Below are 17,732 nucleotides of genomic sequence, written 5' to 3' on the forward strand. Positions count from 1 at the left end.
TAATGTGTTACTTCGGCCCACTAACAAAAAGAAGAAGTCCCTAATTGTCACTTCCTTCGCCAACTCTCTCTCTCTCTCTCTCTCTCTCTCTCTCTCTCTCTCTCTCTCTCTCTCTCTCTCTCTCTCTCTCTCTCTCTCTCTCTCTCTCTCTCTCTCTCTCTCTCTCTCTCTCTCTCTCTCTCTCTCTCGCTCTCTCTCTCTCTCTTTGAACTCCTTAATACTTTCTCCCCCCTTCCCTGGTAGAGTTGGACAGCGGGCGTGGCGGGGCGGAACTATGGACCGTGCGTGGGCTGGACAGGGAGGCGTGGGCGGCTTTGGAGGTGGGCGTGGTGGTGGGTGATGCTGGGGGGGTGTCCGCAACCCATCCCGTGCTGGTTGTGGTCGACGATCTTAATGACCACCCCATGAAACCGGCTGCCAAGACCGTGTACCTTTGGAAGACGCAGGTAAGAGAGAGAGAGAGAAGGTGGTGAGTGTGAGTGGTGGTGGTGGTGAGTGAGTGAGAGAGAGAGAGAGAGAGAGAGATTCTATATACACATTTTTTTCTTTTTTTTTTCTTTTCCTTGTCTTTCCCTTCCCTTCCCTTCCCTTCCTTTCCCTTCCCTTCCCTTCCCTTCCCCTCACTCCTCACCGTCCTTAATCCCTTCAACTCCCTTCCTTCCTTCCTTCCTTCCTCTCTTCCTTTCTTTCTTTCTTTCTTTCCCTTTCCTTCCCTCCCCTCCCCTCCCCTCCTTAACCCCTTCAACACCCTCCCTCCCTTCCTTCCTTCCTTCCTTCCTTCCTTCCCCAGGGCGGCGGCTCCGAGGCGCCACTGGGCCGAGTCTACGTGGATGATCCTGACGATTGGGACGCGGGGGACAAATCTTACGCCTGGGACGGTCCGCCTCACCCCCTCTTCTCCCTACACCCGCGACAAGGGACCATCTTTGCCGCCAGCGTGGTCAGGGAGGGCAGGTGAGATAGATAGATAGAGAGATAGAGAGATAGATAGATAGATGAGGAGACAGTTATTTTGCTCAGTCAGTCAGTCAGTTAGTCAGTTAATTAGTTAGTGATAGGTTGGTAGGTAGTCAATCAGTTAGTTAATGAGTTTGATAGATAGATAGACAGATAGACAGATAGATAGTTAGATAGATAGATAGATTTAGCTTTGACTTTTCTTATTATTTTCTGTTATTTTTTTTCTTCTTGTTCTTGTTGGTGTTCTTCGTCTTCTTCTTCTTCTTCTTTCTCCTCTTCTTCCTCTTCCTCTTCGTCTTCTTCCTTGTTGTTAATTCTCTCTCTCTCTCTCTCTCTCTCTCTCTCTCTCTCTCTCTCTCTCTCTCTCTCTCTCTCTCTCTCTCTCTCTCTCTCTCTCTCTCTCTCTCTCTCTCTCTCTCTCTCTCTCTCTCTCTCTCTCTCTTCCGCCTCACTTCTCCAGAATTCCCTCTTACTCACTTTTCTCCCCCACCTCTCTCGTAATCTTAAAGCCGTCTCTCCTCCTCCTCCTCCTCCTCCTCCTCCTCCTCCTCCTCCTCCTCTTAAGTTTTATCTACTAATAACTTCGGAAACTCCTCACACACACACACACACACACACACACACACACACACACACACACACACTTTTGAAAACTTGTACACAGACTTGATTGGAATGTTTATTGTATAATGAGAGAGAGAGAGAGAGCGCGAGAGTAACTCTCTCTCTCTCTCTCTCTCTCTCTCTCTCTCTCTCTCTCTCTCTCTCTCTCTCTCTCTCTCTCTCTCTCTCTCTCTCTTCCCCCTTTTATTCTGTTTTCTTTCCTGTTTCCCCTCTGTTATCTTTCTCTTATTTCTCGTGTTTCCCTTCTTTGTTTTGTTGTTTTTCTGTTCTTTAAGTCTCAATGTAGTCTTGTTTTATTTTCTTCATTTTCTTCTTTTTCTTCTTCTATTTCTTACCCTGCCACCCTTCTACTCCTTTCCCTGTTCCCTTTTTGACTTGGTTCCCTTCCCCTGCCAGTCTTGTCACCCCTGTCTTCCTTTCTCCCTCCCCTTCATCGTCTTTCTCTAACTTTTATTTCTCTTCGTTTTCTCTCATTTTTTTCTCCTCTTCCTTCTTCGTTTATTTCTCTTCCCCTCTTCTTGTAATTTCCTTCCACTCTTCTTTATTCTCATTTTATCTGCTGCCTCTTCTTCGTCTTCTTTTTCTCTCTCTTCTCTTATTTTTACTTCTTTTATCTTCTATTTTCTTCATCATGTCTTCACTTCTTATCTATCATTCTCTCTTTCTCTCTCTCGTTGATTCTTCGAGTATCTGCTCTCTCTTCTTCCTCCTCCTCCTCCTCCTCCTTTCTCGTCTCTATCGCTTTCTATTCTTTGATATTCCTCCATCTTACCTTATTCTTCACTTTCCTTATCTTCCTCTTCTTCTCTCGGTTCTCTTGTTCTCTGTTCCCTCTCCTCCTTCTTCTTCTCCTGTCCAGTTCACTTGCTATTCCATTCCTTCATTTCTCTTTCATCTCTTATCTTGTTTCCACTTTTTCCTTCACTCCCTCTCCTCTCTTCTCTTCTTGGTTATCCTGTTCCTTGCTCTCCATTCTTCCTCCTCCTCTTATCTCGCCGTTTCTTTCCTCGTTGTTTCTTCGCTTCTCGGCCGCTGAATATGGAGAGATAAGAACCCAACATCGTGAATTAGGAATCGAATAAAGATGGAAGGTATTCGAACAGTGATTTAAGACCGAAAAGTGGGCTTCGTTAGGTCTTATCAGGCGCAGAACTTATAACAGATTAACCGTTGAAGTTACAGAGTTGGCTCCCAGAGAGTATAGATGACAAGGCTATCAGGAAACCAGTTGCAGAGAGGAATTATAACCTTTATCGGGGCTGGATGGAGTATTTGATTGGTTAACTCCTCTTTGCTATTACCAAGTGCAGAAAGGAATTGTAACCCTTGCCGGAGTAGGAGTGGACTTGGGTAGGTCTTATGAGGCACAGAACTTATAACAGATGGACCGCTGAAGTTACCGCTATCAGAAACTTTCCACGACTTTACAAACATGAGGATTGAGGTCAAATTATTTCAGTGCTAATATTAGTTATAATGTTGGCGGCGGACCGGGGCCTGAAACCTCATCAACGGTAAACGGTAAACGGTAGAAAACCTCCTTAAGAATTCTAATAACATGCAGAGTTGAGGCGGAGCGGGGATGAGTTGGAGGAATATGCCCTGAATCGTCCAGAGTGGAATTTTTACCTCCTTACCTTACCTTACCTTACTTTCTTAACAATGTCACGCTTCCTCACTCTACAGGTACGCTTTAAGGTTCAAGGTCAGCGACAGGGCGTGGAAGCAGCGTGACGTGGGTGCCAACGTGACCGTGGTGGTACGAGAGCTTAGTCCCGACGCCCTCACCCACGCCACGCCCATCACCCTGACGCCCACCACGCCCGCACGCCTTACACGGGGATGGACGCCCTCGGTAAGCTTGGGTCAGGGTGGTGGTGGTGGTAGTAGTAGTAGTAGTAGTAGTAGTAGTAGTAGTAGTGGTGGTAGTAGTAGTAGTAGTAGTAGGAGGAGGAGGAGGAGGAGGAGGAGGTGGAGGAGGAGGAAGTGGGGGGGAGGAGAGGGAGGAAGAGAGAGAGAGAAAGACAAAAAGATTCTCTCTCTCTCTCTCTCTCTCTCTCTCTCTCTCTCTCTCTCTCTCTCTCTCTCTCTCTCTCTCTCTCTCTATCTATACCAATATCTTCCTTTAATCTATCCCTCCATCTCTGTCCTTATCTATCTATCGCTCTCTTTCTCTCTCTCTTGTCCCCCATTATCGCACCAAAATGTCCCACGCTCCATTAACAAAGTCCCCCTCCTTAAGAAGTGAAAATGGGAAGACATCAGCTCCATTTGTTCCATTTTCTATATCGAAGAAAATGGGAAACCGAACACCGAGGGAAGGAAAGTCGAGAGGCCCTGGATTTTTTTTTTTTCTTTTTTTCGATTTTTTTCGATTTTTTTCTTTCCTTTGACGTAACTTTTTATTCGTTTTCTTTCTTTTTCTTTTTTCTTTTTCTTGTTTTTTTTTCGGTTGTATTTTTATTATTTTCGTTTTCTTTGTTTTCTTTTTTTTCTGTTCTGTCTTTATTTATGTTTTCTTGGTCTTTTCTGGCGATCTTGTTTTTTTTTTGTTTTTATTCTTTTTTTTTTGGTTCGGATTATTGTTTTGATGTGTATTTGTTTTGCTTTGTTTCCTTTCTTTTGCTTTTTCTCACATTTTGTTCTTTTTTTCTATTTTCTTGCTCTTTTCTTTGTTTTAAGTAACACGTAGAGTACATGTCAACTCATCTCTGGCGCCTCGGTACCTTACATCAAGCCTCTCTTTATTAATTGGACTCCTTATAGCTCATGTCAACTCATCTCTGGCGCCTCTGTAACTTGCATCAAGCCTCTCTATTAATTGCATATGTCAACTCCTCTCTGGCCTTTCGGTAACTCACATCAGGCCCCTCTTTATTGAATGGACTCCTCCCTCACTCTCATGGATGTTTATTAATCTCACATACTCCCGTTTTACATGTTTACATATCATTGGCTGACTCCCTTAAGTGTTTGCATTGTCCATTACGATTACGGGAGCCGCGGAGTAATGTAAACGTGGCAGGTTGGGACCGTAGAGTTTACCGCGTCGCTACCCTGGTAAGCCGTGTTCGTAAGTATGTTTTCAATCTATCTTGTCTCAGGGCGGCGGGGGAAGTCTTCATTTTCTCACTCATCTCTCTCTACCTACCTGCTTCCTATCCTGTTCTTCCTTCCTTCCTTGTTCTCTGTCTGTCTATCTCTGTTTTTTGTTCCTAGTATCCTGTTTTGTTTACTCTCTCTCTCTCTCTATTCATCCTTTCTTCCCTTGTTCTCTCTCTGTCTATCTCTGTCTTTTGTCGCTAATATCCTGTCTTGTGTACTCTCTCTCTCTCTCTCTCTATTCTTCCTTTCTTTCTTTCCTTGTTCTCTCTCTGTCTATCTCTGTCTTTTGTCCCTAATATCCCATCTTGTGTACTCTCTCTCTCTCTCTATTCTTCCTTTCTTTCTTTCCTTGTTCTCTCTCTGTCTATCTCTGTCTTTTGTCCCTAATATCCCATCTTGTGTACTCTCTCTCTCTCTCTATTCTTCCTTTCTTTCTTTCCTTGTTCTCTCTCTGTCTATCTGTCTTTTGTCCCTAATATCCCATCTTGTGTACTCTCTCTCTCTCTCTCTATTCTTCCTTTCTTTCTTCCCTTGTTCTCTCTGTCTATCTCTGTCTTTTGTCGCTAATATCCCATCTTCTCCCAGGGCGGCGGCGGGGGTCTGGGAACACTGCTGCAAGAGGTTTTGAAGGCCGTGGGAGGCAGCACCACCACCCACAACATCCAAGTGGTATCCGTCTACGGCAGCTCATCACCCTACCACACCACCACAACCACCACCACCACCGATCTACCACCCCATCCCCACCACAGCTACCGCCCTTACTACCACAACGCTGATAGAGATGAAAATGGAGATGATGTCAGTCGTGAGGTGGTGGAAGAAGAGGAGGAGGAGGAGGAGGAAGCTGGGTTGCCTCTTTCCCCACCATCCGCTTGTGTGTGGTTGAGTGTGGCGGGCCCTGGTGGTGTGTTCCTCAACCCTACCAAACTACAGGGGCTTCTGGGGCTTCACGTAAGGGAGGTGAGAAGGCTCGAACTTAATCTTGCTTCGTCTACAAGTTCTCATCTCACTCAGACTTCCTTTTTTCCTCTCTGTCTGTCCATTTTCTGTCCTAAGCCTTGAAGAGTTTGATGATATGGACCTGTCTCTCTTATTCTATGGTGTTTCTTGCAGCTGGAGGAGGCCATGAGGCTGAGGGTGGACCTGGAGTCTCCTAAAGAGGCCGGCCGTCACTTGGAGAGCACGGAAGAATCTCGTCTTGGCCACAGGCACCCCGGCGACCCTTCCTCTGCTGCCTCTCTGGCCTCGACCACACTCCCGCTGCAGGTGTGTGTGTGTGTGTGTGATCATTTCTAGCTTGTCAATTGCTTTCCCTGTTTATGACATTCCTTTTCCTTTTTAAGTTTCTCCATGCTTTATCTTTCGTTTCCCTCTTTTCTTTATCATATTGTAGGGTGTGTGTGTGTGTGTGTGTGTGTGTGTGTGTGCTAATGTGTGGTGGTGCTCGGCAGGTCGTGGACACCAACATCACCTCCCTGGTCACCCCTCGCCTCAGCCGTGCCCTTCCCTGCCGCGCCCACGAACCGGAGACCTGCACGCCCTCCTCCTGCCTCAACGGGGGGCGCTGCGTACCCTCCCCCACCGGCAACAGGTAAAAAGAAAACCTATGATTTTAGTGTATTATAATTTTGTCCTGTGTTATATTTTCATTTTCATGCGACCTGGCAGTGCGTGTGTGTGTATTTACCTAGTTGTGAAATACAGGAAAAGAGTCGTACTAGGCTCGTGCTGTCCCGTCTCCATAACGCTTATCCAGTTTGGCTTTAAATTCATGAATCGTTTTTGCACACACAGTCTCCTCGTCAAGTCCGTTCCATGTTGTTATGTTCTGTATGGAAAACTGTATTTCTTGATGTCTCTCCTACAGTCGCTTTTCTTCAATTTCTTACCATTGCCTCTTGTCACACTTCTGTCACGTACCACTAGGTCTTCCCTGTCCAATTTCTCCAATCCTTCTTGTATCCTGTACAGTGCTATTAGGTCCCCTCTCTCTCTTCTCTCCAGTGTTGTTAGTCCCAATTTCTCCAGTCTTTCTTCGTAAGTATGTTCTCTCAGAGTTTCCGGTAATTTAGTCGCTGCTCTTTGTATTCTTTCCAACTTTCTAATTTCTTTCTTCAGTCTAGGTGACCACACTAATGCTGCATATTCCAGTCTTGGACGTATCATCGATGTGTGTGTGTGTGTGTGTGTGTGTGTGTGTGTGTGTGTGTGTATACAGGTATCTGTCCCTAGGTGTGTGTGTCCTGGCGGGGCCGAAGGATGGCAGTGCAAGATTCTGTCGCGATCCTTCCTCGGTTCCGGCTGGGCTTGGGTTCCTCCACCCCCACATTGCCTACCAACTACCATCTCCATGCGCCTCCTCACCCGCCACCCTCACGCGCTTCTCCTCTATGCTGGCCCCATGGCACCCACCCAGCGATCCCAGGACACAGCGCCGACCCCCATGCTCGCCCTGCAGCTGAGACACGGGCGCCCGCAGCTCCTGGTCGAGGGTGGCGTGGAGGCTGTGAAGGTGGAGGTGAATGCCACTCTGATGGATGGAGAGTGGCATGATCTGCACTTCCGCTTTGATGCCCAGGTAAGGGGGAGAGTGGATGGAAAGGTGAAGATGGAAGGATATAGAGAGTGGAGAGGTGGAACAAGGGTGGATGGAAAAGAGGGAAAAGGGAGAGAGAGAGAGAGAGAGAGAGAGTAGGAAAGAGAGAGAAGAAAAATGCTTGTTGTGAATTTTAAGACATTTGTGACCCTCTCTCTCTCTTTCTCTCTTCCCTTCCAAAACCTTCAATATTCTCTCTCTATCTCCTTCTCTCTCAGGGCATATCAAGGTTTGTTTATTGTGCATTTTAAGACATTTATCACCCCCTTCCTCTGTCCATTCTCTTCTATAACCTTCAATATTCTCTCTCTCTTTCTCCTTCTCTCCCAGGGCATACCAGTATCTTAATGGTCCCTCTAAACGAGAAAAATGAGAAAAAATCATCACTCGGGCAAACCATTTCATAATACATATCAAAGCATTTGTGATCAGTTTATGCATCATCTATTTTGGGGGGGTTATATCGTGGCAAAAATTTGGCCTGTCACTGGTACACGGTAAAGCCACAAATTTGGGCATCACTGGTACATGGTAAAGCCACAAATTTGGCCCGTCACTGGTACACGGTAAAGCCACAAATTTGGCCCGTCGCTGGTACTGGGTTAATATTCTCTCTCTCTCCTTCTCCTTCTCTCTCAAGGCATATCAAGGTTTGTCTAGTGTTTATTTCAAGACATTTGTGACCCTCTCTCTCTATGCCTTCACTTCCAAAACCTTCAATATTTTCTCATCCTCTCTCTCCTTCTCTCTCAGGGCATATCAAGGTTTGTTTATTCCAAGACATTTATTACCCTCCTCCTCAGTCCTTTCTCCTCTATAACCTTCAATATTCTCTCTCTCTTTCTCCTTCTCTCCCAGGGCATATCAGTATCCGTTTGTTGTGTATTTCAAAATATGTATCACCCTATCGTTCTGTCCTTTCTCTTCTAAAACCTTCTATATTTCTCTCTCTCTCTCTCTCTTTCTCTCCCAGGGCGTGTCTCTGATGGTGGACCGCTGCGGGCATGGCTGGGAGACTCCTGGCCACACCTACTCCAACTGCCTGGCGCGGGAGTCTTGGCCAAGTCCCCGAGGTCTTGAGGCATGGCCAGGGTCGGGGCCACTGCAGGTTGGTGGTCTGGCACACTCCCCCCCCACGGCAGAGGACCATCGGTGGAGGGAGGCCCCTATAGCAAGCCCCCTCCATGGCTGCATCGCACATCTCACCCTTAATGGACAGGTGTGTGTGTGTGTGTGTGAGGGGTGATTGTGTATGTGTTATAAGTCTCTCAGTTTCTCCTCAGCAGCTAAACTTATCATCTTTGACTCTCATCTATGTTCCCAGTCCTTCATCAACAGTCTTACAACCCTCCTCGGCAGCTCGTGGACCTTGGGGAGCCAGCACACAGCAGCGGCAGCGTTCCAGGGTGCAACTCACAGGAGGACGCATGCACGGAGAACTGCGGGCACCGAGGGGCGTGTGTGGGCGGCCTCAACCAGCCAGCATGCGAGTGTGACCCAGGGTGGACGGGGCCGGACTGCAGCACCGCCACGACCCCCGCCACGCTGGGTCAAGGGTCGTACATGCGAGTGGCGATGTCGTTCATGCCACCCCCCGCCGCGCTGAGGCTGCAGGCGAGGGTGAGGGTGTCAGGGGGTGTCTCTGGGGCGCTGCTTCATGTGGCGGCCCAGCATAACACAGCAGCCTTTACCCTCCATGTAAGTGTGTGTGTGTGTGGGGGGGGGGTGATAGTGGTGTGTGTGTGTGGTGTTTTTTGGGGGGGGGTTTATAGGTGTGTATGTGTGGTGGGGTATTCAGTCAGTTAGTCAGTCAGTCAGTCAGTCAGTCAGTCAGTCAGTCAGTCAGTCAGTCAGTCAGTCAGTCAGTCAAACACACACACACAGGCACATATCAGTCAGCCAGCCAGTCAGTCAGCTATTCACTCAATCAGTCAGTTGCTCACTCACACAATCAGTCCTCCATCCAGTCAGTCAGTCAGTCAGGTAACCAGCCAGGCAGTCAGCTATTCACTCAGTCATCCAGCAAATCAATCACTTCAACACACACTCACTCAACCAATCAACCACAGCTCCCTCCGTCCCACAGCTGCGTTCTGGCATCGTCTGCGCATCCCTCACCGGGGCGGGCATGGGCATGGACATACGAGAGGCGTGCGTGGAGGGCCGAGGCATTGGCGACGGGGCATGGCATACCGTCTTCGGCGAGCGACATGGCGATAACCTCTTAGTCGGAGTGGACGATAGCGACGGCTGGCGGCGGAACGAAAGCCTCCCGTCGCTTCAGGCTTGGCGAGGGCGGAGTCGAGGGCAGGGCAGCGGAAGTGGGGACTCTCTGCCGCCCTTTCCGCCCCCTGTCGCTCTGCTGGTGGACAAGCATGAGGGTGTGACAGTGGGCGGACAACCGGTTCTTGTGGGCGGAAAGGTGGTTGGGGTGACGGAAGATTTGGCGGAGGGTACGTATTGGAGAGAGAGAGAGAGAGAGAGAGAGAAAATAAAGACAGATATTTTAAGGTAAACTAGTATATGGCTTTCTCTCCATCTGTTTTTTCTTCTCTTTCTTCCTCCTCCTCCTCCTCCTCTTTCTACTCTTTCCCCTCCTCTCTCTTCCTTTCTTCTTCTCTTCCTCCTCCTCCTCCTCCTTACCTCTTTTCTTCTCCTTCCTCCTCTTCCTCTTCCTCCTTTTTCTACTCTTTCCCTCCTCCTCCTCCTCCTTACCCCTCTTCTTCTCCTTCCTCCTCTCCCCAACCCTCTTCCTCCTCCTCCTCCAAGCTCCTCCCTTCTTCCTCCATTTCTCCTCCACAGTTATCTCTCAAGGCATTTTATAACTCCTTACTCATCCATCATCCATCTCTTCTCCTCAACCCAGTCTTCCTCCTCCTCCATCTCCTTCCTCCCCTGTCAATCATTTCAAGCACCTCCTTCCCCCATTTCTCAAGGCATTTTCTATCACCTAGCTCACCCGTCATCCATCTCTCCTCCCCCCAGCGTGTATAGATGACATCCGTGTATCCGGCCGCCAGCTCCCAGTTCCGCCCACCACCAACGGTACGAGCTGGGGCCAAGTGACCACCGCAAGGCACCTCACCCAGGGTTGTGTGCCACCCGCCGACCCCTGCGTCAACACCACCTGCTCGCCACCCCTCACCTGCACCGCCTCCTCCGCCTGGGACCACTCCACTTGCGGGTACAGAGAGGGGGGAGAGAATGTGGTTAAATCAAATGCCTACCGAGCTTGTTTTTAAATGAATGAGAGAGAGAGAGAGAGAGAGAGAGAGAGAGAGAGAGAGAGAGAGAGAGAGAGAGAGAATATGTGGTTGCTTTAATATAATTGTTTAGTGCTTTTCTTGCTTAGATGAACGGAAGAGCTTTTCTTTTGTTATATTACGAGTGTTCTTTATAAATACAATCATTATTATTTGAGAGAGAGGAAGAGAGGGATGTCCTTGCTTTTACATAACAAAACTCCTATGAAAGCCTTGTTAAATATATGAGCTTGGAGTGTGTTTCAGGGTCATGGTACAGAGGAAGGGTCACACTACCACCAGGGTCATAAAACTACCCTGGAAATGACACAAACTCCTATGAAATCTTGGGTGCCGAATGTTTAAAAATCTGACCCTCTCTCTCACTCCGGCAGGTGTGGGGTGGGCCATCGGCTGGTCGGACGTCGCTGTGAGGACATCGACGAGTGCATATGGGGTCCCTGCCTGCATGATGGGACCTGCACCAACCTACGCCCGGGATATCTCTGTCTCTGTGGGCCCGAGCACACTGGAGACCACTGCCAATGGAACGTTCACGGAAATGCCCCCTCGGCCCTCACAGCCCCCGCCGCCCTTGCCGTTTCCCTGGTGGCCCTGCGTAAGTTTGAGGGGGAAGGGAAAGCTAACTACAGGCCTTCCCTTTTTTTATGGATGTAGAATTGTGAAGATTGGCGACGCAAATGTGTATTTTATTTTATCTGTGTTTTTTGTTGTGTGTTTTCTCCTCCTCCTCCTCTTCTTCCTTCTCCTCCTCTTCCTCTTCCTCTTCCTCTTCTCCTCCTCCTCCTTTTCCTCCTCTGTTCTGTTCTTTCCTTTCTTCTTTGCCTCCTCCTCCTCCTTCTCCTCTTCCTACTCCTCATTCTTCCTTCTCCTTCTCTTCCTCCTCCTCCTCATTTTCCTCCTCTCTCTCTCTCCATCACGTCTTCCTCTTCTTCCTCCTCCTCCTCTCATTCTTCTGTTTTTTTCTTCTTTTGCCTCTTCCTCCTCCTCCATTTTCCTCTTCCCATCTTCCATCTCCTCTTCTTCTTCCTCCTCTCATTCTTCTGTTTGTTTGCCTCTTCCTCCTCCTCCTCCTCCTCCATTTTCCTCTCTGTCTTCCATCACCTCCTCCTCCTCCTCTTCCTCCTCATTCTCTTCCTCCTCCTTTTCCTCTTTCTTTCTCTCTTATCTTTTCCTCTTCAAACTAATTCCTCTTTTTCTCTCTTTTTCTTCTTTAAACTAATTCTTCTTTAATCTTTTTCCTCTTTAAACTAACAAAGATTCCTCCATCTCTCCTCCTCCTCCTCCTACTCCTCCTCCTCCTCCTCCTACTCCTACTACTACTACTACTACTACTACTACTACTACTCTCTCCCTCCCTACAGTGGTGCTGGCCCTGGCAATCTCCCTTCGTTTTCATCGGCTCAGAGGGAGTTTGTGCGTGCGTGGGCGTTCGACGGAAGAGGAGGAGGCGCAGGGAGGTGAAGGGACGCTGGTGGAGATGAAGGAAGGGAGGAGGAAAGGAGGAAGAGGAACGGATGACCCAGGAGGAGGAGGAGGAGGAGGAGGGGGGAGAGGAAAGGAGTCTGCTCATGAAAAGTTTCTTGTTCGTCTTCGGCTGAAATTTGGTGGACAGGGAACGGCTTGGTGTGAGGCCCAGAGAGGTGAGACACACAGACAGACAGACAGACACACACACAGACACAGACAGACAGATAGACAGACACACAGAGACAGACACACAGACACAGACAGACACAGACACACACACACAGACAGACAGACAGACAGACAGACAGCGGGCTTTTTTTTATTATTGTTTCCTTTTTTTTGTGCCCTTGAGCTGTCTCCTTTGTTGTTGAAAAAAAAAAAAACAGATCCACACACACACACACACACACACAGATTAGCTTGTTAATGTAGTATGCATGTATTGAAACTGAAATAATAATAATAATAATAATAATAATAATAATAATAATAATAATAATGCATAAAGTCTTAACTCTTTCCCTCTTCTCCCTTCCCATTTCCCATCATCCATTCCCTTCATTTTCCTTTTTTTCTTTCCTTCTCTTTCCTTTCTTTCTTTTCCCTTCTCCTTTCTATCCCGTCAACCATTTCAAACTGCCCTTCCCTTCCCTTCCCTTTCCTTTCCATCCCTTCCCTTCCCTTCCCTTCCCTCCCCTCCCCTCCTCTCCTCTCCTCTCCCCTCCTCTCCTTTCCTCCCCCTCTCCTTTCCTCCCCTTTCCTTTCCTCCCCTTCCCTCCCCTCTCCTCCCCAAACACAGAGACCAGTTCCGGGGACAGCAGTGGTAGCCAGAGGGGGTCATCCAACCAGAGGGGGGGCACCTCCCCTCCCCCGGTGACCCCTGTGATGGTGACCCCTGACCTGGCACGGGATGACCTCCGAGCCTATGCTTACGAAGGGGACGAGTCTTCCTCTGGCTCCTTGACCTCAGCCATAGCGGGTAGGTCACAGGTCATGCTGGTAGCAGTAGTAGTAGTAGTAGTAGTAGTAGTAGTAGTAGTAGTAGTAGGAGGAGGAGGAGGAGGAGATGAAGGATGTAGAGGAGGAGGATGATGATAAAGAGAAAAGAAAGAGGAAGAAGAAGAAGAAGGAGAATAAAGATGAGGAAGAAGTAGTAGTAGTAGTAGTAGTAGTAGTAGTAGTAGTAGTAGTAGTAGTGGGCTAATGGTGTTTTTAAGGTTATATTCTGTGGTCTTGAATTACTAACTGTTGTGTAATTTTGGGTGTAATTTTACTAACTGGTCTTTCTCATTCTTTTTCCTTCCTTCCTTCCTTTCTGTATTTCATTGTTTATTTTCCTGTTGTTGTTGTTTTTTTATTTATTTCCTTCCTTTCTCTGTTTCCTTCCTTCCTTTCTCTGTTTCCTTTGTTTCCTTCCTTCCTTTCTTTATTTTCGTATTTCATTGTTTATTTTCTTGCTGTTCTTCTTATTGATTTTCTTCCTTCCTTCCTTCCTTCCTCTGTTTCCTTCCTTCCTTCCTTTCTTTATTTTCGTATTTCATTGTTTATTTTCTTGTTCTCCTTTTTGATTTCCTTCCTTCCTTCCTTTGTTCCTTCCTTCCATCTTCTTCATATTCCAATCTGTTTACTTTCCTTCTGTTCTTCTCTCCTTCCTATAATTCTTTCTTTTACTTCAATCCTTCTTATTTTTCATTTTTCCTTCCTTTCCTGTCCTTTCATTCTTCCTTTTCTTTCCATCCTTCTCATTTTCCCTTTCTTCCATCATTGCTTTCTCTCTCCATTCTCTTTCCACTCTTCTTCCTTCTTTCCTTTACTCTATATTTCCCTCCTCCCCCTCTTCGTCTTTCTTCTCCTTCTTACAAACCAGAGCTGAAGTTAATCTCGGCCAGGGAGGAAGGAGGGGAGGCAGGCAGCTGTGGCGGGGGCAGTGGCACGAGACCCTCCTCCATACAGCTGATTCCCGGCTTCCTCGAGGTTGTGGACTTACTGAAAAACCTCCCGGAAGCCTCAAACAGGTCCTCGCCACTCTCCCAATCCAGCGTCAAGGTCCCTGAGGCTCCCCAATCACCTTCTGTGCCTCCTCCTCCTCCCCCTCCTTCGGTAGACGCCTCGGCCCTTGTTGCGAGCAGTATCGTGTCCCTGCAGCCTGGGGAAGGGAGGGCCAGGACACGGATTGGCCGGATGTCCCCAGCTCGGCGTCGTAGGGGAGAGGAGGTTGCGGAAGGGGAGGTGTCCACTGTCTGTTAATGTGTGGTGGTGGTGGTGGTGTGTGTCTTTTTCTGTCCTTATTTCTTCTGTTTTTCTTTATTTTGTTTGTCTTCTTTTTCTAATGTTTTCTTTATTTTTTCTTTTTTTTTTTTATTTCTTTTCTTTATTTTTTTGTCTTTTTCCTCAGTTTTCTTTGTCCGTTTTTTGTTGTGATTGTTTTTCTTGTTTCTCTCTTCCTATGTCTTGTTTGTTTTCTTCTATTATTTTCTTTGTTTTTTGTTGTTTTCTTCTCTCCTCCTTAGTCTTTTTCACTTTTTACTAATTATTTTTTCATCTAAGTATTTTGTTTAGTTTTTCCTCTTTTTCTCCTCCTTTGTAATTTTTTCTCTTATTTCCTCATTTTTATGGTAATTTTTCTTATTTTTGTGCCTCGTCAGTGAATATCAATAATCTTTTTCATATTTTCTTCTTAAGTTTTAGTGATTTTCCTCATTTCATATTACCGAATGTTTCTCTCCTGGTATACACACACATACACACACACTCACACATCTCTCTCCGCCTTTTGATATCGATTTTATACATTTATAGAATATCAATAATAAATGTTGCGTTATCTATACATTTTTATTACTGTCTCCAAGTCATCCACATATTCAGGCTTGTGATTGGCCTGGCATAAGGTAAGAGTTTGCTGTATATTGGCGACACACCTGACCCAAAGATGTAAACTTGGGTGTGTTGTGTGGAAGCTAATGTGGTCTTTTTTGGCAGGATCACTCTGGCTGTGCACAAACTCAAGGATGTTCGAGGCATATCAAGGCAAACAGTGGCAGTAGCCTTTTTGGAGCCCAGCAGTGACACGAGAACAGACAGGACTGGTTCTGCGCTGTAGCCGCCCATCAGCAGGGCCCGTGAGAGGGGGGTGAAGCTGGTATCTTTACACCAGGGCCCGGCCTCAAAGGGGGCCAGTCAAATTCTAAAATCCTGATCCCCCCAGCTGGATGGGCTCACTTCGCTCGCCAAATGGTAGGGGCCCAATGACACTCATAGTACCAGGGCCCAGTGATGGCTCTCCCTGGCCCTGCCCATCAGTGACACGATTTAACAGAAACTTAATGTCTTGCCACGATTTAACAGAAACTTAATGTCTTGCCCAAGTTTCTTTACAAAAGTCGGATGCTTTTCTCTGGAGACCCTTTGAAGCATCATGCAATAAGATACAATTGTGAGATCAATACACTTTTTAAGCCCTATCAGGATGCATTGCCAGTGTTTTTGCAGGAACTTAATGTTTTACCACGATTTAAGAAACTTAATGTCTTGCCATCGATTTAACAACACACAATGTCTTGCCATGGTTTAACAGAAACTTAATGTTTCTGTGGAATAGAAACAATTGATTTCACCATTTCCTAGTGTGTGTGAAACTATCTGGCGAGTGATTCACACAAAGCAAACACACCTAATGGAGAGAAGAGCACACACACACACACACACACACACATCGTCTTGAAAGCTGCTCTTCTCTCCATTAGGTGTTTGCTTTGTGTGAATCACTTGCCAAATAGTTTCATACACACTAGAAAATGGTGAAATCGTTTCTGTTTGACGGGAACCTGTGGCATGTGTGTTGTTAGTCAATCCATGAGCTTATGTGGGTGGAATCTAGACTGGTGGGTTGGCCGCACGCACATGAGAGCTGCGGGGACAGAGGAGCCACAGGGACGCCACAGCGGCACTGGAACCAAAGCAATGTCTTGGTGTCACTTCCCACCTTACCTCCCGAGGGTCTGTAAGGGAGGAGGGAAGTCAGCTATTTGCCTTCCTTCCCCATCCTGGTGCAGTGGGGGAGGCTGTGGGTAGAGGGCTGTATTACAAGTCAAATCAGAGAAGTTTTGGGTCCCTACAAAGGGCAGTTTATGGGCTGTATTACAAGTCCAGTCCGAGAAGCTTCAGGTCCCTACAAAGTTATTCATCCTGAACTCTGTAGGGAGCCGAAATTTCTTGTATTGGACTTGTAGTACGGCCCCTAAACCGGCCTTCGTAGGGACCTGAAACTTCCCTGGTTTGACTTGTAACACGACCCACAGTCACAATCACCTCCACCCACCCGAGGAAGGAAGAAGGAAGGTAAACCTGTGCCCCTTCCCTTCAGAGCCAGAGCCTTGCAGTGGAGAATGACGTCAATGCATCAGTATGATTCCGATGCCGGGCAGTAACCAACTTTGTAATGGCAGAGTTAACTTTTCCATCCGTGACACAGACATCGGTGTCACAGTATGGAAAGGGTTAAGAGGAAATGGAAAAGGATTAATCCTCTTCTAAATCTTTCAATCCTCCGCTAAATTCCTCTTAATCTTCTTCCATTTCCTTAGAAGAGGACTAACCCAACGTCGGTGTCAAGGGGTTAAGAAAGCCAGACAGCTAACGGTCACGGCGGGCAACTCACTTCTACACTTACAATCACTTATAATCAAAGTATTTATAAAAGATCCCATTTCTACAGACTGCTGTCAGCTGCGACTGAATAAATATTGTTATGTATATTGTAGTTTTACTGGAGATATTACTTTACAAACATGAGGAGGATAAAGAATGAACTGTGACATCCCTGAATTTTGAACTGTGACATCCCTGAATTTTGAACTGTGACATCCCTGAATTTTGAACTATGACATCCCCGAATTTTGAACTGTGACATCCCTGAATTTTGAACTATGACATCCCTGAATTTTGAACTGTGACATCCCCGAATTTTGAACTGACATCCCTGAATTTTGAACTGTGACATCCCCGAATTTTGAACTGTGACATCCCTGAATTTTGAACTATGACATCCCTGAATTTTGAACTATGACATCCCCGAATTTTGAACTATGACATCCCCGAATTTTGAACTGTGACATCCCTGAATTTTGAACTGTGACATCCCTGAATTTTGAACTGTGACATCCCCGAATTTTGAACTGTGACATCCCTGAATTTTGAACTGTGCCATCCCTGAATTTTGAACTGTAACATCCCTGAATTTTGAACTGTGACATCCCTGAATTGTGAACTGTGACATCCCTGAATTTTAAACTGTGACATCCCTGAATTTTGAACTGTGACATCCCTGAATTTTAAACTGTGACATCCCTGAATTTTGAACTGTGACATCCCCAAATTTTGAACTGTGACATCCCTGAATTTTGAACTGTGACATCCCTGAATTTTGAACTGTAACATCCCTGAATTTTGAACTGTAACATCCCCGAATTTTGAACTGTGACATCCCTGAATTTTGAACTGTGACATCCCTGAATTTTGAACTGTGACATCCCTGAATTTTGAACTGTAACATCCCCGAATTTTGAACTGTGACATCCCTGAATTTTGAACTGTGACATCCCTGAATTTTGAACTGTGACATCCCTGAATTTTGAACTGTGACATCCCTGAATTTTGAACTGTAACATCCCTGAATTTTAAACTGTGACATCCCTGAATTTTGAACTGTG

General features: G+C 46.7%; 1 protein-coding gene across 2 annotated transcripts in view; it reads left to right on the plus strand.

The window, feature by feature from the left end:
- LOC127001300 (putative neural-cadherin 2) overlaps positions 1-15,502 on the plus strand; it is a 72,818-nt gene extending 57,316 nt beyond the window's left edge. The window contains exons 11-25 of one of the 2 annotated variants that reach the window (XM_050865706.1): positions 244-446; positions 791-954; positions 3,271-3,439; positions 5,275-5,652; positions 5,806-5,958; positions 6,144-6,283; positions 6,925-7,270; positions 8,262-8,507; positions 8,648-8,986; positions 9,375-9,741; positions 10,274-10,472; positions 10,926-11,149; positions 11,916-12,194; positions 12,821-13,000; positions 13,889-15,502. In XM_050865706.1, coding sequence (XP_050721663.1) covers positions 244-446; positions 791-954; positions 3,271-3,439; positions 5,275-5,652; positions 5,806-5,958; positions 6,144-6,283; positions 6,925-7,270; positions 8,262-8,507; positions 8,648-8,986; positions 9,375-9,741; positions 10,274-10,472; positions 10,926-11,149; positions 11,916-12,194; positions 12,821-13,000; positions 13,889-14,268 — 3,767 coding nt within the window. In that variant the 3' untranslated portion in view covers positions 14,269-15,502. The remainder of the gene's footprint in view (positions 1-243; positions 447-790; positions 955-3,270; positions 3,440-5,274; positions 5,653-5,805; positions 5,959-6,143; positions 6,284-6,924; positions 7,271-8,261; positions 8,508-8,647; positions 8,987-9,374; positions 9,742-10,273; positions 10,473-10,925; positions 11,150-11,915; positions 12,195-12,820; positions 13,001-13,888) is intronic. The other variant, XM_050865707.1, reaches the window with a different exon arrangement.
- Positions 15,503-17,732: the final 2,230 nt, after the last annotated feature.

This window comes from Eriocheir sinensis, chromosome 20 (genome assembly GCF_024679095.1).
Source record: "Eriocheir sinensis breed Jianghai 21 chromosome 20, ASM2467909v1, whole genome shotgun sequence".
In the NCBI taxonomy this organism is placed as follows: Eukaryota; Metazoa; Arthropoda; class Malacostraca; order Decapoda; family Varunidae; genus Eriocheir; species Eriocheir sinensis.